The sequence below is a fragment of the Branchiostoma belcheri genome, unplaced genomic scaffold, assembly GCF_001625305.1.
Source record: "Branchiostoma belcheri isolate BF01 breed outbred unplaced genomic scaffold, Haploidv18h27 scaffold23, whole genome shotgun sequence".
Taxonomy (NCBI): Eukaryota; Metazoa; Chordata; class Leptocardii; order Amphioxiformes; family Branchiostomatidae; genus Branchiostoma; species Branchiostoma belcheri.
Genome location: NW_017803824.1, coordinates 3,147,729 through 3,170,189, shown reverse-complemented (window position 1 = coordinate 3,170,189; position 22,461 = coordinate 3,147,729). Strand labels below are relative to the sequence as shown.

The window sequence follows — 22,461 nt, the reverse complement described above, 5'->3', positions numbered from 1 at the left end:
AAGTCAGGAAACTTTTTTTTTTCTTTCTGTTTGCGGCCTTGTACATTAATCATTCTACTTAGGTAATACCAAGCAGTGGATAACAAACAAAGATTTGGGTACAATCTTGACTTTAGACATTTCTTTTTTAACTAGATAAAATGTGATGAGCTACAAGGTCTGAAAATTAATCTGTTTTACCTTCGTCGGAGGTGGAAGGTTCGACGACCACGTCCCTGATGAACTCCAGCACTTCCTTCTGTCCGGTCTCCTCTATCATGTCCCGGTACGTGACGAACGCATCCTCCCCCTCCGTCATCACCGCCTGTGGAAGGGTGACATGGGATTGACAAGATTCAGTTGGCAGAACCAAGAAGCGCCTTTACATTAGCACTTATTCCTGGCAAAATGTGAGATAAGGTTCTTGAGAAAAACACAACTGTATCTCGACAATTTTAGAAGTTATTACCCAAAAGCCTGGGGATTTACTTACTTTCAGCAAAGTCTTGTTGACATCGACTGTGTTGATGGGCAGCTGTGTGTCCATCTCGGTCGCCTCCGATTCGTCGATGATCCCCTCTGCTTCAAACTTCTTGATGACCTCTCGTGGAATCATCACCTCTGCTATGGAACTTTTGTGTCTTCTCAAGACCGCTCTGTAGTCCTCGGGCAGTTCTACTTCTGGTTCTGGCGGGGTCGTTGGTACTTCACTGGTACCATCAGCATCTGGTGTCTCCTTTACGCTCTCTTCAATGATGTACTTCAGCACCTCTTTGTGCTTGCCATTCTGTTTGTCAGCGACGCCTAATGTGACTGTGGCCTCAGCCTGGGCATCTTCTGGGATTGTCACAGTTCCTTTCCACTTGCTGTTTTCTTGCTCGTTGAGCTGCACGCGGTCTCCTGTTGGCAATATGACTGCCACGTCCGCTGCCTCGGGGAAAATCCCGCTGAACCTGACCTCCGTTCCTGCCGTGATGAGTTGCGTCCGCGGCGCGAAGAGGTGCCAGTCGGTTGACCAACCATGCGGCTGTTCTGGCCACAGGAGGCAGGGTTTCATTGGTTTCTTGCAGTGCACAAGATAGTTGACGAGCACTGTTTGGTTCCCTTTTGCTGCGGTTTGTATGGTGAACCTGTAGTAGCCAACCCTTGGTAGACGTAACCATATAACTACGTGCCCGCTGTTTTGATGATCAGCCTGGGTTAACGCAAAAGACGACATGTCTTCTTCCTTTCCCTTGTCGGAGCAATACGCCAACGTGTGACGAAGCCAGGTGGACTTTGATGCACCAAAGATGAGCCTAAGCTCTTCGTTGTCGGACGTGACGAAGGCGTCGTCGTGACTGATCAAAGAGAAGCCGTTTTTCTCACAGTTGGAGTAGACTGGACCCCATCTCCTGTCTTCAACTGTTGGAAACGGGATGCAAGGATTCACTGGCATGTCACAGTGGATCAGGTAGTTGACCACGTTCTGGTTCTCTGAATTGCAGGCTGATAGCTGGAGAGTGTAGACACCTTCCTCTGGGAAGTGGAGCACAATCACTGTCTGCTTACCACAATCCAGGGTCTTATGGCATCCAAAGTCACCAACATCTTTCTTCTTGGGTTTCTTCGCTCCCTCCTTCCATGTCCAGAGGTGGAAATGTTGCTGGAACTGTGCTGGTGTCGTGGACTCTATTACGATTTCAAGCCTTTGAGAGGCTTTGATGTACGCGGCAGGGTGACTCTTCAGCGTGATGGCACTGGCGTCCGGCTGATGCAGTCCCCACTGGTCGTACTTCAGATCCGGATATGGGCTCAGTTTCTGACTGGTTGCGGTATAGTTGATGGTGTACTTGGTAACTTTTTTCAAGGTTCCGTTCTTCGCACCGTCTTCCTCTATTTCCCCTGCACACACGGAGAAATGGTACGTCCCTGCAGTAGGGAAACGCAGGCGGAAGTGGACCTCGTCGTTGAGCACCTGTCTGAAAACGTAGTCGTCCATCTCTTCAGTGCCTGTTTCTGTCTCCTTGCTGAGTTTTTGTGAAAATGTCAAAGGTTTGGTCTTTCCAAGGGTGATGTGAAGTTCGCCTGTTTTGTTGACTATGTTTGTGTCCGGGTGGCTCTTTTTCGACAAACCGAGCAGGGTAAAGGTCTCACTGCCTTCTCCGGGCTCTCCTGGAGTCGCCTCTGTCGGGATTGCTTCTGTTTGGGCAGTGGTTTGGGCCTGGTCATCATTTTCAGTAGATGGTGTTGGCTCTTTCTTGCACTTGATGAAGTAGTTAAACACGTTGACGGGTTCCTCGTCTTCGGACGTTCTTGCGAAAAGCTCTAGGCTGTATTCTCCATCCCGGGGACAAGAGACTCTAACTCCCACCCTGCCCTCATCCTCGCCGCCCATTCCTTTCACGCACTGAGAGAGATCTTCCGGTGGAGACCCTCCCTCCCACCGCTGGAATAGGTGGAGAAGATCCAAGGGCTTCTCCGATTCCATCTCGATCTCCAGTGCGCCAGTGGAGTTTTCTATGTACGCATTTGGTTGGCTAGTTGGGAAGATGCCGAAGTCACCACAGGCAGGATATCTCTCTCCCCATTGGCCCCCGGCCACATCAGGAAACGATTGCACGTCATGCGACACTGTACCGGTACAGCTGATACAGTAGTTGAAGACGTTCTGAACCTCTTCACCAGGAGACGCCTCCCCTGCCGAGATGGCTAGTCTGTACCTTCCCTGCTTCGGGAAGCGGACCAAGAACCGGACCTCTTCGTCTACGACCTGCCGAAAGACGTACTTTCCAAAATCATCGTCGTTTTCCAGCGACAGCTGATGACTGAACTGCAGAATTCTGGACATACCGAGTCTCAAGTCGAGTTCACCTGACTCACAGTCGACGAAGGCACTGGGGTGTGTTACTGTTCTCAGTCCGAGGTCCGAAAAGCGGGGTTGAACCGGCCCAAACGATCCCTTGGGAACGTCAGGGAACGGCGTGACATCTTGTCCCATCTCTTCCGCTATCGTCAGATAGCTACACATAGCAGCAAAGGCTCCTGTCTGCCCACGCTCTTTGGCATAGATTGCGAGTCCAAACGTTCCCTGTTTAGGAGGCATCACGTGGAAGGTTGCAGTGCCATTAACTACCTCGTGGGCGACGTATCGTCGAAGACGCGTCTCCTTCGTGTTGACTTCGAACAGTTTGGCAAGGAACTCCAGTTCGCTTGACAAGGAAAACTCTACCGACGCCTCCGTGCTGTGGCAGCGGACACAAGACGCTGGGTGGGAGATCGGGACGAGTCCCATGGCAACCGCCTCGTTCCCAGGACCCCAGTCGCCCGGCCAGTCGGGAAGAGGGCAAACATCCTTGCTAGTTTCAACACAAACGATCAAGTATTCACAAGCGGTGTAGCACGTCTTATCTTCATTGCGGCCAACGAAGATCTCGAAGAGGTATTCGCCCCTCTGCGGTGGCTGAATGCTGAACACTACAGCGTCTCTTTTCCTCTCTTGCAGCACAAATCTGTCCAATGATGCCCCTCCGCTCTTGTCTGATCCCGAAGACTCCGTCAGGCTGTAGGCAAAATGTATCTCCTGAGTGTCCTCCGCATTACAGCCGACATAGATCTTCACCTGCCCATCCTCCGTCTGCACCACCCCCTGGTGGTGACTCAGCAGCGACAGACCGAACGCGAAGAAGTGGGGCCAGCACTGAACATGGGTCTCAAAGTCATGGATGTCGATCGGGCTCAGAACGAGCTGCCAATTCGGCTGCTCCGGGCAACACGTGCTCAGGTACTGCGCGGGATGCGGTAAGAAGTAGAACTCGTTAGTGTGATCCTCACAGTTGTGTGGGTTTGTGTCGTCAGATGATGACGTGATGTTTTCAGTTGAGTCACGGCTGCCCCAATGAGTATCGACGATGCCCCATCTTCCGTCAATGCAGACAGCCGTCCACAGCTTGGTGGGGGATGTTCCCGTGAACTGCGTGTTCGGGGGTTTGTCCGCGGTCTTTGCGTACCCACGGATGGTCTGATGACGCACACTTGCATGGCTGTGAGAAACAAATTTGGAAAACATCGTACTATGCAAAATTCAATACCTGTGTCGTAATTGTGAACATCATCATGTCATTGAGCCACGGCCACATATCATCACACGATGTTCAGCCAGGTCACAGAACTGACCGCTAACAATTAGGGCCTGCGACCATTTCCGTCACAAGACTGTCGTAAATCAGTCGTAATCATTCTGTTGTTTGTTTAATGACTTTATGTTTAGTTTTACTTTGAAATGTAAACAGGTTAACACATAATATGTGTTCTTATGCATACCTGCAGAGAGTAGAGAACAGCAGGTGGTAGTAACTTTCACTCTCGCTCATCTTGTACAGGTACCAGCCAGGTGTGTCTTCCCCTGCGCTGTCCGTGTGTTCCGTGTTGACCCCGTCTTGGCAGGTGATCCAGGTGAACAGTACCCGGACCCGCTCCAGCTCCGTACGGGCCGGCCCCAGCAGATATGCCACTAACGCCGTGAAGTCGCCGTGAAGCGAGGGAGGGGCCTACAAAAGAACCAGTAGCAAAGCAGGGATGCCTTAGTGTTGCCAGGGGGCGTTTCTATACAATTAATAGACTTATGCATTGCGAGGAATGTTTTACGTGTATGATATTGAATGGTTGTGACGACCCTGATTGTGCTCTATACTTTTTTGCGACATAGATAGACCGATTTCACATTGCTTAAAATCTTAATTTGGCTGCCATTAATTAAGCAATTACCTTACTTTATAAAAAAGTATTTGCTTACTTTTGCTGCATGGCGGTCGAGGTGGTCAAATCTATTGCTATGTCCAAATATGGCGGGTTTGTGTATGACGTGTATGATGGCGTCATCGCTGCACAGTACCGTATACGTCAGCATCTTTTCAGGAGTTGACGATGTGGGCGCTTCAACCTGGGGCAAGTAGAGACAGACAGGGCTTCAACCAACTTTAGCGCGCTATCCCAAAAGGCTGGAGACTTGATTTCATCTACGAAAGTTAATGGTTAGCGACTAATTGTTGATGTTCCAGTATTGTGACAACTGTGACCTATAGATGATTTTATCAATTATCTCGACGAACTGCATGTCGACAAAATGCTTCTGGAGATGTTGCAACAATTCCAGGAGTCTAGTCCGTCCGTTTTTAGTCCACTTTCTATGAATTCCTCTATCTGTGACAGCTTTGATGTTGCCTGGACTACGTCTGTTTTTTCACACTACTCATGATGGAATGTGTATCATGTGTACGAACAGGTGTCTGGTGACATAAGACATGTTCCAGTTCTCACCTGCCCATGGTCGACTAGATCGCAGACTCGGCAGTAGGTCGGCCAACCCTCCCTCTCCTCGCCCGTCACGCCCGGCAGCCAGGCAGGTAGCGTTGCTGTCTTATTCTTTGAATAAGGATAACAGAAGGTTGCTGAGGGGTAAATTTAAACCTAACCAAGGAGTGTTATAGTTGGGTGGAATTCCTTATAGCTTGCAAAATACGATACGCTACATGTTGCAACTTCTCTGTGTATTTGTTCCTCACGCGCCTTTTGCTATTTGTTTCATACGTAATAGCGTGTATAGAAAGGCGTATGTAGAATGTTTGACCGTGATTATGCATGGATACTGTTTCTACCAGTTGTCACTCTTCAAAGACAACAGTAGAAAAGGTAAGTGTTTGAAACACAATGATTTCGACTACATAGTCTAAATGCGGTGCATGTGTTATGTAGAAATACCTTGGCCACCAGTGTCCGCTGTTGTGGGACAGACGTGCCACACCCCATGTCGGTCTTGCTTAAAACTGTAACAAAAAGGTTACTGCAACACCAAGAATGTTAAACAGGTTGACATATAGCCAATGCGTCATCAACAATTAGTATCTTACCCAGAATCCACAGAAACGAAAAATAAATGAACAACGCACAGTAATCTGTTGTCGTGTCTCGTTCACACTAAACACTAAAAAGCGTGTTTTGTTTCCGTTTTCAAGTGATCCAATTTTATTGTTATTGTCAATCATCCAGTAATCTATTTTACAGTGGGGAAACGTGATGTGAAAGGAGAGGTGATGAAGTTGTTTATGATAGCCATTCGGACATTTTGTCTCAATCAACTCTTCAAAGCTTAGCTTCTTAAGAGTAGTTGTTACGGATGTGTTCGTATAAACGTCTGGATAAAAGTGTTGAACAGGACAGTAGAAAGGGTTTTCTTAAGATTGCATAGGTAATGACAATGAGGTATCAAGTGAAATTACGTAGTCCACGTTTCATCACACTCCAACTAGGCATATCATTTGGCCGTCGTGTCAGAATCACAAGGGCACGAAGGATATGGGGAAATGATGTTACTATAAAACATTGATATTAACATACGTAAGTGAACCAAAAATAACAAACGTACCTCAATAGTTTGGTGCCTTTCCTGTGGATAACGTGTAGATTACTGTAATAGAGAGAAACTCCTGGTCTGAGCCCACACATCCTCAGCGTTCACTCTGTTCACTGTAGTCTACCAATGCCCATAGCGATCCTTATGGCAACGTTTGTTGACATAGCGACAAAACATTGTCATTGTACGGCGTGTTTGCATTTTGCAAGGTCCTTTCTTGTACATGACCTAATGCTCTTTTAAACATTCCCCCCCTTCCTCATTAAAATCAGAGTGATTACCTTTGTTTCAAACTTTTCTGGACTTTCCAGAGCAGTTTTTTTTCTGTTACTTTCTTGCAGTTAAGCATATGTTAGTGCTCTTTAATTTTCTGTACGTCTTATATTTGAGAGGAATGCAGAAATATTGTGTCACATGAAAGACATAGAGAAGGAACAGAACAATACGTCCCCTTGGAGATCGATGTGTTGGAACATTAACAACAACACTCGCGAGTTGCTAAGAGACGCCGATAAGGGCCCGTGGTCAGAGCAGATCAAGTCAAAGACTAAACTGTTGATAAGCGTAATGAAAGTCTCCTTTATTCGTATTGAGTGAACAGCAGGTCACTTGAATAACAATCTGTTACCTATGAGCAGCGGGAGCCATGCGTATGAACACCATTTTTGTAGGATAACTACCTCTTTTATATCTTAGGTTTTCACACTAGGTTTTCTATACAGTGACATATTACATTATCTTACATAGAAATGAACTGAATATTATCTATTTGGAAGGTACATATCATAAACAAGCACAGTTTACGCAACCGTGTTTACGCAACAGTGGTTAGAACAATGCCTCTTTGTACATACACACACGTTTGGCAAGAGCAAATAGGGCAAAGTGTACAATTGTACAACCTCGCCCAGGTGTGACAAAAATTGAGTTACACAAACCTTCATGTCCAGGTTCTTGTCAGTGATTCATATTACCAGTGTAGATAGCCACTCATAGCATTATTGTAGAGGAACAAAAACTTGTCTTGTATCATATGTTTGATGTACGTTTTCTTGGGTAAGTTATTTAGTGCATATCCTATACACACGGTATTTTTGTATATTATACAACCAAATGTTACTGTGTCGGGCCTCGTTTAACCCAGTAATACAAATGAGGTTGAAATGCTACCTTAACAGATAAAAAATGTAGCATGTGGAGCATGTGGATTATGAGGTGGCTTTCGTGTTTTCCTTCGGCTTGTTCAGGGCCATCTCTTCCACTTCGCTGATCGTTCCCACTGACTGTCAAGCAAAACAAAACAATACAGGGCGTCAGATTCAGGACAAAGGTTATGACTCTACCCAGACAACTATTGAGTACATTTAGTACATTAGGACATACAGGAAAGGAGTTCGAATTTGTAGAGAGGTTAGACAAGGGCCGTGTGCGTACTAGGAACGGCCCTGTCCTTGGTGCTGAACGATGTTCACATACAAAACATGTAGTGTGCACACACTCCTAAGTGTCGGGAAAGCACACTGTACACGTTTTTTATGTGAACCACGTCCAGCACCAAGGACAGGGCCGTTTCTAGTGCGTGCACGCTCTCAAATGATGTAGAGTTTATGCTTACCCAGACATAGAAGGTGGCCGCTCCCGAACTTTGGTCCCGGACCCCGTCCAGACTGAGGTCTCCCAGACAGAGCTTTGCCTCCGTAGCGGTCTCCGGTGAGATGTTAGCCGGCTCGCAGTTCTTCACCCGCCGCTTCAGGCTCTGCTTTCCCGTCTTACCGATGAGAGCGAGGAGGGACACCCAGTCCTGGTGGAACGTAGAAAAAAACAGTTTTTAGATCCACAGTTCCTTCTTCTGACAGTCTACATTATAAGTAATACAAAAAGCAAGCAACGTTTGTGAAATTACGAATGAGAAAGACAAGGAATTTGAACAATTCAAAAATGAACGTATAGAGAAATAGGCAAATTGGCAGTTTACCAGCCTCCTTCACAGACTAGTGGGGCGGCGGTTTTAATTTTTTCAGGGAGCGACGCGAGTTATACCGCAGAGGGACGATTTTGTCGCCGAAGTAGTTTTGCCGCTTGGAGTAGGTTTTCACCGCTTTATTACCTCTCTCGGCGACAAAACAGTCCTTCTGCGGCATAACTCGCGTCGCTCCCCGAAAAAAATAAGCCCCCCCCCCCACAAGTCTGCGAAGGAGGCTACAGGTTACTTACGTTGACCTGTGCCATGGTGTTGCCCAGCAGCAGGAACGTGGCCATCATGACCTTGTAGACGGCGGGAGGAGGGTTGTTGTACGTCTTGATCTCCGCGATGGTCGCTTGGTTCATGGCCATGATGGCGTGACGTAACTTCTCCAGACGTTTGATTTTGTCCAGGATGTCCTCTGCTTCGACCAGCTGCTTCCGGAGTTCGTTTTTGAACGGTTTGGCGGCTTTGATAGCAGCTTGAAGCTGGTCTCTTTGCCTTGTTTTGATTGCCTTTTTGAGACCTAGAATTTAAAGACTTTCAATCAATAATACATATTCACACCATTACCTATAGATAGTTATAATCTATGACATACAAATTAGTCAAAAGCGTTTTACTGTTGCTTATCTACAATTAGACACCAGACAAAATCCTGTGTTAATATTTCCTTCTGTCCACAGAAAAGTCCATGGACAGTGGTTGCTGGCTCTAACATGACACCCCTATTTGTAAGCCGAGTCAAATCTTACCTTGTCGGGCTTCAATTAACTCCAGGGTTCTCTGTGCCTCTTTATAGACGTCGTCGTCCTCCTCCATCCCCTGTTCGCGGCACTCCGCCATGATCTGCTCCAGTCTTCCCTTGTTCTTGGCGAGTATCGCCTCCGCAAGTTTCTTCCGCAGCTTGTCAACTGAAAGACAAACCATAATAAAGACAATGCAACAAAACGTGTAAAAACAACATGCACATTTGAGTACGTGTACATAAAGAAATAGCCAGTCAGAAGAAACTATGAGAATATTGTATAGTGTATTTTCCCACTTCGGGAATCAAACCCAGGCATTGAGAGAGCCAACTAAATCCTAAGCACTAAAACGCATGGACGGCATGTATTGTACTAGTAACTGGCATGATGCTCACATTTATTTTCGGGTACCACGATCACCACATCCTGGATGACTTCCATGACTTTGTCCTGTCCCGTTTCTTTCATGACGTCGCGAAGGGTGACGAAAGCATCTTCGCCCTCTCTCTGCACCACCTACAGAACAACAAAGAAAGGATTAAGACCTTGTGATCACGGTCAGCTTGTTTGAATACATTCATTCAATCCAGGGTGTTGTCACTCCTGCGGAGTAACCCCTCCTTTGACTGGCTCTACTTTCGTATTAGTCTGGCACTTCTGTGCCATGCAGGGCCCAGATGTTGCACTAGACTGTCCCTCCACCTCGTACAGGGCCGTCCTCTCCTCCATTCCCGGGGTGTTCACTCAGCAACTCTTAGCGTCCACCTGTTGTCTTGTAGCCTCGCTATATGACCTGTCCTGCTTGGCTGTGTTAACAGCAGCAATGAATGTCTGAATAAGAACAAATAAACTAAACAATGTAGGAAAAATACATTTTCTAGATTCCACCTACGTTGAGCAGCTGCTTGTTGACTTCGTTCGGGTTGGTGGGCAGCTGCTCGGTCAGCTCCAGGGCCTCCTCCTCGTCGATGAAATGGTTCTCCTCGAACCTGGGGATGACCTTCTCCGGGTTCATCTGGTCCGCGATGGTCCGGCGGTGCTGCCTCAGGACCATCTGGTACTCCTCCACCTGCCCCTCGAACAGGTCCTCCTCCGTGTCGTCCGCTTCAAGACGCGGGGCCTGGTCATCCTCCTCGTGCCCCGTGTCTTCACCTGTTTTTTTTTTAGACAAAGACGATCAGTTTTAAAAGATGATAAGGAGATATGCTGCCGCACTCAAGATTTGAAAGTTATTTTATCGCCACTAAAATGAAATAAACACAGACGGATGATCATGAAATAGACCAACATCAGACACATGATACAGCCCCCCCCCCCCATTCCACCCCTACTTTGAAAGCAGCAAAAGACAGCATTTTAAAGAATCGTTTAGTTCCAATGACAAAATTCACCTTTCTCCACGACATAGCCCAAGACCTCAGTGTAGTCTCCGTCTTCTGTGTCGGGGAGCACGTTGACGGTGACCAACTGCCCAGCGTACTTGTTCCCCGGCATCGTCACCACTTCCTCCCAGTCGTCGCCCTCCCCTTTCTTCAGCTGGATCCACTCCGACGTCGGCAGCATCACCGCGACTTCTGCCGCCCGAGGGAAGCAGCCCCTGAACGTGAAGGTCTCCTTTGCCCTGAGGAAGCGGGACAGCGGCTCGTGCATCTGGTAGTCGCTACACCAGCCGAGCAGCTTTTCCGGAAACTCCGTACAGTCTTCTTCCATGCCCTTCATGGTCTGAATCACGTAACTGGAAAGCACGGTGCGTCCTTCCTGGTCTGGGTCTTTAGTGGACAGCGACAACTTGTACTTCCCAGCTTCTTTGAGTCGCAGGTGCACGACGGTTTCCTCTTCGTTGTCTGGATTGTCTTGGATGAAGGCGTAGGGAGACACGTCTACTTCCTCGCCGTCCAGAAGACAGACGAGTTTGTGCTCGATGCCTTTTGGGGTTCCTTTGCCGAAGACTATTTTGATGTCGCCGTGCTCTGACTGGATGAAGCGTTCCTCTGCGTCCTCGTGGCTCAGCGTTGGTTCCGCAAAAGTGGCGCTGGCTCCTGGAAACGGCTTCACGTCTAGCTGCGTCCCCGTACAATTAATACAGTAGTTGTAGACGTTTCTTGGTGCGCCCTTACGCCCTGCTTCATTTGCATACACGGCGAGGCGATACATTCCAATGCGGGGGAGACGAAGGAGGAATTCCACGCTCCCATCCACGACTTGCCTCTGAACGTACTCGCTCATGTTCACCTTCTCGTTAAGCGTCTCCCAGAACAACTCGTGGCTGTACGTCAGCGCGTGACTTCCTTTAAGACTTAGCTGAAGTTCTCCAGTTTCACACTCCACGAACGCGCTGCCGGTTGCGGAAAGACCGAGCTCTTCGAAGTCGGGAAGGACCGGACCGAAGCGACCTCTTGGCACTGCTGGGAAAGGCTGCTCGTTGATGGAAGATTCGTCCGCCTGGCACTGTGTTATGTAGTTACACAGCAGGGAGTACGCATTCTCGTCGTTACCGTCTTGCGTGAAGATGCCAAGACCGTGCTTTCCCGCTTTCGGTAAGTTGACGTAAAACTTGACTTCGTCGTCGATAATCTCGTGCGCCACGTACCGCTTCAGGTGTGTCTCGTCCATCGACGTCTCGTACAGCTTCGCGAGAAAGTTGTGCTTTCCGGGCGAGGAGAAGACTACCTCTGCTTTTCCATTCGGGCACTCCACGTATGGAGACTTGTGGGACACGGCTACCATTCCTTTCTCCACTACCATCTTACCCGGTCCCCAGATGCCCTTCCAAGCAGGTACGGGGTCGTTTTCTTCCGAAGGCAACGCCTGGGAGCACAGGATCATGTACTCGCAGGCGTAGTGAAAGTAAGTTTGTCCCTTCAATCCAAAGAAGAGCTCAAACAGGAACTTGCCTTTCTCAGGAGGGGTGATAGTGAAGACGGCTGCGCCCTTCTTTCTCTGCTGCGTGACGAACCTGTCCAGTTTGATCCCTCTCCACCTCGACCTCTCTTCTCTGGTCTTCAGGTTGTAGTAGAACTGGATCCCATTCTCGTCTTCTGGTCGATACCCGATGTAGATGTCCACTGTGCCGTCTGTTGTCTCCACGAGGCCGTTGTGGTGACTTAGCAGCCTCAGCTGGTGGGCGAAGAAGCGCTGGTTGCATTTCACGTGGGCCTCGAAGTCGCTGAGCGGGATGGGGTTGTCGATGAGCTGCCAGCTCGGGTCGGCAGGGCAGTGTGAGCTCAGGTAGTGCAGAGGGTTGGGAAGGAAGTAGAACTCGTCAATGGCGATCTGGGACTGCAGGTCTTCTAACTCTTTATCGTCGTCGTCGTCGATGACTGAGAAGGACCCCCAGTGAGAGTCCACGAAGCCCCAGCACCCGTCTATGCGCACCACGGTCCACGTACCCATCGGGTCTGTTCCAACGTACTTCGTCCCGGGGAAGAGTCGGGCGCTCTTGGCGTAACCACGAACGTAGCTGCACATCAGGCCTGCATGTCTGGAATAGGGTGAAAAGCAATACCTCTTGTTAGAACATTCCTACTGAGAAGACTCGTAGATTTGCTTGCTGCTGACGGCGTCCTGTGAACTATTTATTGAATCTTTAAAAGGAAGCAGAGTGGTGAAAAGTTCATACTAGCGGTTACCTGCACAGGTTTAGGAAGAGAACAGGGTACAAGTAGGTCTTTTTCCGCTGGATCTGCTTGAGGTACCAGTCGGGAGTGTTCTCCGCCGGCTGGTCGGGGAGGGGCATGTTGCTGACGTTCTGTGCGGAGACCCAGCGGAACAGGACCCGCACCTTCTGCAGCTCGGTGCGCGCTGGCTGCACCAGGTAGGGCACCAATCGGTTAAAGTCGTTGTTCAGATGGGTGGGAGCCTGGATGTATTTGGTAAACAATAACACATGTATCATGTCCATATGTACAGTACGGCTTTATCGGTAAATTGGCATTGCGCCGACTATGTAATGTTAAACAAGTCTATTCTTACTATGCCGTGCTATTTGTGTTATTCTGTTTTCTTATTTATATCCTAAATTACCATGTACTATTATGTTTTATTACTTCTATTCTATTCTGTTCTGTTCTGTTCTACCTTGATGGCGTGGTTGTCCAGTTCTGTGAAGGCTGTCTTGTCTGAGTAGGGTTTGGGCGTGTGGATGACGTGCATGGGCACGTGACCATGACGTTGTACAGTGTACGTGAGCATTCCCTCCGGCGTGGTCTGCTTCCGCTGGGTTATCTTCGAAAGTAATACATAAAAATGGCATAAGTAGCTATGGTATTCTATAAAGTCAAGAACCTTTCTGTGTTACAAGTACACAGTTCTTTCTTGCTCTGTGTTAACACCATACCATAATGTGTAATGGAAGACCAATATTAGAATATCGTCAACTCGATCACTGTACTCCTTTATTGGCTCCGCCCCTGAGGCTTCGCCAAAAAACAGAAGAGGCCCGGTACCTCGTCGTTCATGTGGAGACTGCACATCCTGCAGGTGAGCTTCCAGCTGTCGGCTACGTCATCAGGGACGCTGGGCAGGTAGTCTGGCCCGTCCAGGACACGGGGACACCGGTCACCGTCTGTCCACTGTAGCAATGATAGAAGACAACACTGCTTAACGTCGAAGAGGTTCATCAGTCACTTGTAGATCAACAGTTAGTAGAATATTCATCGATCAATCAGTGACTGTTTTGAAAGGTAGCCAACACGTACTTTCAAATTTTCGACGTCCACTGTGCGCCTTGATCACGGAGTCATGTTCTACTAACAAGGCTAGTTAAACTTTCTTTGTTGTACTAAACAGGTTCCCCAGTCAGTCGACAAATATATACTCGACCGTTACATAAGTATCTGAACGAAAGGGAATTCTCTGACATACTATCCACGCTTTGATTTGGGTCTAGATTATAGTAGATACGTCATTCTTGAAGCCCTAGCCGTGGAAACCAAGAAAGCCGCTTTTATACATATGCTGTAGATACTGGCAAATATATGAAAACGACTGTCTTTAGTCGTCCCATTTATAGAAGCGCATAACGTTACCTGTATGGGAGGAGGGGGCGTCGCCTGCCCTCCATGTGGCGGTGTTCCAGGCGGCGGCCACTGCTGCCCCCCGTGCGGCGGGGTTCCGGGCGGTGGCCACTGCTGCAGGTAGTACATCTGCTGCTGAGGGACGGGCTAATGAGGTTGAAAGAAAATCCTTCAGTTTCTATGAAATGAATGACACCTTTAGCCAGCGGAACAATAATACAAGTACATGAAAGAAAACTCACTTGCCGAAACTCAGTACCGAAACAGCTATCATGCTTCGAAACAAATACGTCTTATAAAGCATGTACATTTTTTCAAATAACAAAGAAACCTTTTGTAATGAATATTACTCTTTTGCCTGTACATGTGTAAAAGCCTTACCTGAGCATATTGAGGTACAGGTGAGTAGACAGGTTGGTGGGAGCTGGGAGCTGGTTGTACGTTTGTCTGTTTCGCTGCCCGGGAGGACGAACCGGACCCCATGGCGCTACACGGTGTGACTTTCTACAGGCAGGCAGCAAACCGGGCACTGGAGAGTGGTGTGGGATAGTGCCTCGTCATGGAGGGTTACGATAATCACGTCAACCAGAGATACGCCCTAGTTGGCCCAAAAAGAGAGCCAAAAATTACGTAGTAGTGACGAAATATCACATTTTCGCTACATAAATGTCTACGTGTGTCTTGTGCTTAAAATATTTTCAGATCCACCCACTCATGACGTCTTAGTACGCTTGAATTCACACGTAAACTGTGACAATGTTTTTCTGGTACTGTTTGTTCAATTCGTGTCAACAAGTGCCTCAATACTACTGGTATATTTAGGAGAACAGAGTTTAAGGACAAATGGCATAATCCCCGTTACTGTTGTTAAAAAACAAAGACGTGTTACGCTGATGATCCTCTATAAGGCTCTGAAAGGACCTAGTGGTAGATACATGTCGTGTTATCGAGGTAACCATCACACAGTGGTACTATGTGTTTTGTTTGCTCAGTAAAAATGAAAGCTCTGACCCTTTTTGCACAATAGGTCTGTTTGTTGTATAGACATAAGGTTATATGTACATGAGTCACATATTTGCTTAACGCGAGGACTTTCTCAAGGATTTCCTCAAGGCACGATCAGAAAACCGCCGGACTTCGAATTTCTTCACATTGCAAGAAATTATGTAGAGATTTCGACTAGGTAACTTGTCACATACGTCTTGAAAGTACGACAACACGTGACAGATTTAAAAAGCCCTTGGACAGAGGTAGTAGATCCCTGTACCCGCTGTACGTCGACGGAAGTTTCTGTCATAACCGCTCTGAAAATCGTCTGACCTATATTTTGGAACCACGTAGGTGACTGTGGGTCTTACTCAAATGACTGCAGGAGAGAATTCATTACGAAACCTGAGGAGTATGTCAACCATGCCAAAGCAACATGAGTTACGTGCTGGTGACTGGACTATAGAATGGCAGCCGCCGTTAGCCATTTGATTATCGGAATTTCAATAAAGTTAGGCTGCCGCAAAGTTTAATAACTCTTATCGAGTATAACAAGTCTCGACAGAGAAAATGTCATAGTATCTGCAGTACGTTTGAAATTGAAAGACAAATGCTGTCTGTTGAATGAGTCACATTTGTGGTAAGCAAACCAACAAGGTTTAGCAAAACTAGACAGGGAAGATCGAAGAAATGAAAGGTGGTCCCTAGAAGCACACGTAATCGTTGTCAAATCCTACCTTTCCAAGGAAGAGATCTGCAGCAAAATGACACAGTCCCAGTCCACTACATACGTCGTACGTTTTTGTCATGTCATGCGAGTTTCGAGTGAGGCTTTGAAAGAACCTACCGTCAACAAGGATCTACAGAAACATTTGGGTCACAAGACACACTCACCACTGTCCCTAAACTGCTGTCGTAATCCTGTTTAATGACGAACGTAACAGGGGCCTTACCTGACGTCTGGAAACGTTGACGATGCTCACATAGTGTCTCGGGGTGTCCTGCCGTGTCGTTACCTGTGGTGACGGTTCCTGGTATGAAACCGTACACGGTTGGCGGGTATTTGATCACCAGGTACCGTGACGTGCTGTCCGGTCAACGCCATTATGTTACTGTGTTTACATTGCAACGTGGCCCTCCAGTGTGTTGTTACTAAACACAGGGGGACAGATGTATAGCAAAACAAGGTAGACTGAATATCGATGGTCATTTAAGACGGTTTGTCATTATAATCCTGCGGACTTTTGTAGAATGACTACGTTGCACTGGTACCACGTTTTTGTGAAGGCAGTCCTGATAATACACACAGCAATTCATGTGATATCAAAATTCCGTGGAACTCCGATCTGTTCTCCCCATGTCAACTGTGAAATCATGCTAACCACCCAATACTACATAATGGAAACAAATCGGTTTTAAATATGTCTTGTCCATTTTACATGTCAAAATATCATCATTTTATAATATACGATACATGTCTGAAGTGTGTTTGTAAACATAGTCAGATTTTATCTTACATATGCTGTTTTGTATGTGTAAAGAGACCTAGCTACTGATTAAGACTTATGATAAAGTATTTTATTCATCATTTATTTATCACAACTTCAGTTTCGGCTATACAACTTTTGCTTGATTTCTTTTCTCCATATGTAGCCTATAACTTGTTTGCACATCAAACCAAACCAGTAGTAGTTAAGGGCGTTAAATACAAGTGAACCCAAGATGTAACACAAGGAAACATGCAAGGGCAGCCGTCGGAAGGCGTCTTGGAACATCATGACCTTGACTAGGTTGAAGGTCGCGATGGTTGTGACAAGGATACGACACAGGGCGAAGGTCACCCACATGACGACACCGTTCCACATGTAGTACTTGGAGTCCTTGTGTCCGAGCTCCTTTAGAATGACCCTGGTATGACACGAGAGAATAGCAGCATTTAGAGGTTGTTTTTTTCTTTTCATCAGAATGACCAACAAAAATCAAGATTGATCTTGTACTGCCAGTCCACGAATCACAGTAAAATCTGTTTCTGTACTTTCGTTCCTGGTAAAAAAAAATAAGGGAATAAAAAAGAGAAGAAAGATTAGAGAAAAAGAGAACAAAAGAAGTGTTAGTTATTATAACATATACATCATGGAATCATATCATATACGTACCGCAAGTACACGCTGGGGTTACTGAGCTGCATCATGTAGCAGACGTTGGCGTAGTAGGGCATGGCGGGATAGCTCTGTAAGACGGAAATACCCTGATCGTTTATATCCTTGAGAGGATACTTTTGCCCTACACAAGGCCATTAGAAAACGGCAAATAAATCAGCGAAAAAAAGCAATATCAATACTATCGTCGTAGCAGAGATTTGGTCATTGTAGAGACTCACCGCCCCGATGTATGTAGAATAGAGCGAAACCGCATGGTGCATCTTGTACAGGATGAAGTCTGTTGTGCTGGCGTACGGGTAGCCTATCGTCACTATCAGTTCTGTTCGCGATCGGGAAGAAAAAATATCGATAAACAATTAAATTAAAATATTTGCCCTGGAGCGTTTGACTTTTGACCTAACAGAACCCAACACACTTATCGATAAGACTTTTGAACTCAGACTTGACCAGTTTGTGTAAAGTTGGTTATCCTAGTCAGTTTAAGTCAATCAAAAACATAAGATAAACTTACGTGCGAGTATGCTGCCCATATAGAGTGCAGAGAGAAACCTCACAAGTGGCACATCGAGCCTAGACGGACGCGAGTAAAGAAAGAAGCGGTAACTGTCATAAGCCTATTTAATGGATCCTCAAAAATCATTCCAAGAGCGAAACCATATTCTATTCAAATGTATCAGCCGGAGTTGGTGAAACGGAAATTTTGGCCGCAGGAAACACTTTTTCGAGCCCAAGACTCTTTGAAGCCCAATACTTTTAGTAGGTAAAATCCACTAACATATTTGACACCGTCATATGTCAAAAGGGCCGCGTGTTTAAAGACGACGGAGTTTAGAAAAATCAAGCTTTCAACTGCAAAATTCAACGCAGGGCGTATAGGCACACATATCAATGAAACATTTTGTTACTCTGAGTGCTTTGCAAACGCTGCTAGTCTTACCAGACGGCCTCTGGTGGAATCTCGACACAGATGTAGGCATACCAGGCGATAGGACCGGCGAAACAGCCATACACCACCGCCTTGAAACTGTACACAAAAATATAGCAAACATCATAAACAGACTGCCTTGGCAAGGCACTGGAAACATCTAAAAGAGATGGAATCGAAATGATTGCAATGTGTCTACAAATAGGGCATGTGACCGATATAACAAGGCTTATTTTTCTGATCCATTAACTTGCCTTGTTTAATTGTGGTCCGTATGTAACACGCGAAGCTGTTGATGGGTCATAATGATATCAGCTGATATTTGGTAATTAAGTAGCGGTTGTCAAAACGGAGGCCAAGTTCGAAAATGGTTCACCTGGCGTTTTCCTATGGTACTGCATGGGGCTGTGAGCTATGCATGTTTGTATGTATGTGCACAACATAATTCGAGAAGCTGCGCATGGTTGTACATGATATTTAGTGGATGGGTAGGGTAAAGTTCAAGTTCGATAATGGGCCTCATAGTTAATGAATGATATTGGTGACCTGTTTCACAGCGTCTGGAGTGTTTTAATACATGTATATATAGTGAAGGGGGAGGGGCAAAGGTAACTTACCTGTCATCCACTACATGTCGCCTGTTCTTGGAAATACCCCTGTAGGACGGAGACAGCCAAGGGAAAAGCTTGTGACTGAGCCTGAAGACGGCCAGCCAAATGGCGCACGAAGACGCTGCGACGGCGACATGGAACGTCTCAAAAACCATCTTGTCCTTACCACTAAGACATGTCAGAGGAACGAAGAGTTGTGTGACCTGTTGTAGTGTAGTGGAAGTTCCAGCTCTCTGATCATTAATATTTAAATCTAGGACTGAACCATTGTGATGAAAGGTGTGTCTTTCTATGCTAGTATATCATTAATACATAAAAAGGTCTCTTGTGGTGGGTACATGGGAGTTTGTCCTTATCGCGCTTCTCACTACACTGGTGGCAGTGGTGGGATTTGCCAAGGAAGTTATAGGGAAATAAATTATTCACAGATAAGTCGCTAAGGGTCGGGCTTCGCCGAGCCAAAGAGTGTGTCTACTCATATAATCATGACCACGGCATGTTCAGAACATAATATATCAAAACGGAAAGTTCTGCTTTACAATAGAAAGCCGCCAGGAGGACCAGAATCGAACTTGACCTTCGTTTTGCCGACGCCTACCCACACAAGAACGTTGGATATAACAGTTAGGCGCCTAACATGAATCCCCATGCCACCGAATCGGCGTGGAGATTACAGACCATTACACATACAAACACAGCCACCCACGTGTACAAACGGAACCGAAGACATAACCATCAGATCTTGGCGAAGGTAAACATGCAATCGAAAAGCCCGCCTTGCGGCCTGCTATGAAGGATTTACCGCCTCCTAGAAACCGGATACTACCCTCTGCTGACCCCTGGCCGGTGAGGACACTCCTCAGACAACATGGGTTTTGAGACGTTTCTTGTCTTCACCGCAGTGTCTTCGTGTATCAGCTGGATGTCTATCTTCACCTTCAGTCCCGTTCTCTTCACCTGGCTGTCCTCGATCTACAGAAGTCTCCCCGAGGACAGGCAACGGCTAGTGGACAACCAGTACGTTACCCCTGCCCCCCTCCCCAAAGATAACGGACTAACCGGCAAGGACGATAAAATTTTCGTAACAGGTGGTTTCTTTGGACTTCTAACAGACGCACAGATAACCATGATGGAGATGTACACGTAACGTTAGTGTTTTGTGTCTTTTTTGCCTCATCCTGTGTCTTCGTATTCTGCAGTTTCAAGACTGTAGTTCATGGAACGTTCGTCGCAGCGCTTGCCTGGTACGCCTACACTTGCACCGAGATTCCGCCAGGGGGCGTATGGTAAGGCAACATCATATGCTCTCACGGGAGCCCCATTCTCCCACGGCCTGGAGCCTAATAAGATCTCTAATAAACGTATCATAGATGGCGCAGGATAGCTTTGTGTCATGGCAATACAAAATACGAGCAAGTAGATTTTTGTCCTGTTAGCTTATTGTCAATATCAATTTTATATAAATTATATGATACGAATTACGTAAATCACGTGGAATTCATCCCCCTCATTTATCTAGGCTCGATGCACCACTCGTGAGGTTCGAGTCTGCGGTTTATTTTGGCTACTTAATCTCAGGTAAGACTTTTTAGCGTAAACATATCTTATGACGCAAGTCAACATACCTGTACATTCATTAAAAAAATGAATATTTTCAAACCTCAAAATATGAAAAAACCAATGTCCAAATTCAACTTGGACCATAGTCAATCTGGTAGATGCCTATGGGAAGGTCTCATTGCTATATCTTTAATGCTAGCATCTTGAATAATCCTGTTGCCCTTTTTCCGACAGACTTGATTCAAACAGCGATGTACCCGCACGTCAGCAATATAGAGTTCGTCTCACACCACGTGATGTCACTATACTCGTCCTACATCGCAGCGGTAAGTGTAGTTTCCAATCAGATCTTGGTATGGAAGACCGTGTCGTTTTTTGGCAGCCGAGTTTGTTTTTTTCTGACATTCATCCATCACAATCTAATCTCCAAATAGACGTAGGGTCCACTGCTCAGCTTTTCCTGCGAGTTTTGCGGTTTTTCTAGTGGATCTCGATCTTCGCCTTCTCAGTTTTTAACGAGTTTTTGTCAACTCATCTTTTCATGTCATCTCCCAGAGCTATCCCGCCATGCCCTACTACGCCAACGTCTGCTACATGATGCAGCTCAGTAACCCCAGTGCGTTTTTCAGGTATGAACAGTTTAGTAACTATGTAATAGTGTAGCACTTTTACTTTTAAACTGTAGTACTTTTAACCTAAGTACTTGTAGTTTAGAATTAGTTTGTTTTTTTCAGAAATAGTACTCATGATTCAAAATTATAAATGTGATACCGTAACGTAATAGGTGTAGTTGGTATAACCATTAGAACATTTTTGACAGGGCCATCTCATCTCTGGGAGTTTGATTTTCTTTTTTCTCTCCGTTTGTTTTTGATGTATAAAAATGGATTATGATGTAATGCGTAGACTAGCAATACAATACTAACTATTATTCAAACTTCGACGCAATTTTTTTTACCAGACACTGTTCTCATGTGATTCTAATCCTTTTTTCCCCATACAAGGGTCATCCTAGAAGAGTTGGGGTACAAAGGTTCACAGTATTACACATGGAACGGAGTCACCTTGATAGTGACGTGTTTCATCTCCCGCATACTTGTCACCGGCATCGCGACCGTCAACTTGGCCAAGATCATGATTTTTCAAGACACCTTCAGTCGGCTGCCGCTTCACGTTTCCTTATGTTACATCTTCGGTTCACTTTTGTTTAACATCATGAACTACTACTGGTTCGGTTTGATATGCAAAGGAGCCATAGACTATTTCTGGGGAAAGGAAACCAAGCAGATGCTGTAGAGTCTAAAATAACGTTAACATACATAACGTTACATACGCAGACGGGTAACGTTAACTTTAATACGTACAGTAGCTGGAGGGTTACCCAACCTCCGCAACCTGATGGTAATTTTAATATACATTGTACATGTATTTTAAATTGTTATTACTGGATCGTCATCCCGGGGAGTCATTAGTCTTGTCAATGACTTGTGTGTGTGTAAATAAATTTTTGTATAATGTGAAATAATGTCAATTGCGTACTTGTCTAAAAGCCCAAAACGATTCTAACGCGTGCAAAAACAAGCAGGACCCCATCTGAAGTAGGTTGGATAGCTGCCAGTGACAGGTCGTTCCTGCCCCCCAAAAGAGTTTTGGAGTCAAGACGTTACTTAGCCAAGTGTGCGGAATTGCGCACGTACTCTGTTGGCCCTGCAAACAATCGTAGGAAGCGAGTCGTGAACCCTTGGGGTGACATGTAACATGTTCGACAGGGCGTCAAAGGTTGAAAATTCGGCAGATGATGTCAAACAACAACAAGAAAGACCGGCCCTCGCCCAGCTGTCGTCTGGGACTGATCAGGACTCCTACAAAACGTTTCTTACAGGGGTGCAAATACCGTGCAATGATTTCATACCTCTAGGTGTTTTTCTAAGAAACGCATAGGCCGTAAAATTTGCGTCGATTTGCTGTTTAAAAATGGATTGCGTGCTCTGTCGACAGAAAAATCGCGAGCACGTTGTTTGGAAAGTTTCACGGCTGACACACTTCGACTAGAATCTTTTGACAGTCGTTGTTTCATCAGGCAGCTCACGTACAGCTTGACCTTGGGTCATTGCGGGTC

The 22,461-nt window shown here is 46.3% G+C and overlaps 2 protein-coding genes across 2 annotated transcripts; one reads left to right on the top strand and one right to left on the bottom strand.

Annotated features, from left to right (window-relative positions):
• Window positions 1–6,929: 6,929 nt before the first annotated feature.
• On the bottom strand, window positions 6,930–18,984 carry LOC109470651. Its single transcript, XM_019769679.1, has 16 exons — window positions 18,789–18,984; window positions 18,184–18,270; window positions 17,758–17,816; window positions 17,465–17,565; window positions 14,479–14,601; window positions 14,110–14,244; window positions 13,528–13,653; window positions 13,160–13,306; window positions 12,712–12,941; window positions 10,474–12,563; window positions 9,975–10,234; window positions 9,478–9,598; window positions 9,089–9,247; window positions 8,585–8,859; window positions 7,986–8,171; window positions 6,930–7,653 (listed from the first exon to the last, which is right to left on the bottom strand). The coding sequence occupies exons 1-16, from the start codon at window positions 18,935–18,937 to the stop codon at window positions 7,579–7,581; spliced, it is 4,323 nt and encodes a 1,440-aa protein (XP_019625238.1). The 5' UTR covers window positions 18,938–18,984; the 3' UTR covers window positions 6,930–7,578.
• Window positions 18,985–19,130: 146 nt separating this feature from the next.
• LOC109470631 (transmembrane protein 56-B-like) lies at window positions 19,131–21,651 on the top strand. The gene is made up of 6 exons (XM_019769656.1): window positions 19,131–19,799; window positions 19,982–20,068; window positions 20,302–20,360; window positions 20,577–20,668; window positions 20,898–20,971; window positions 21,347–21,651. The coding sequence occupies exons 1-6, from the start codon at window positions 19,651–19,653 to the stop codon at window positions 21,636–21,638; spliced, it is 753 nt and encodes a 250-aa protein (XP_019625215.1). The 5' UTR covers window positions 19,131–19,650; the 3' UTR covers window positions 21,639–21,651.
• The last annotated feature ends 810 nt before the right edge of the window (window positions 21,652–22,461 follow it).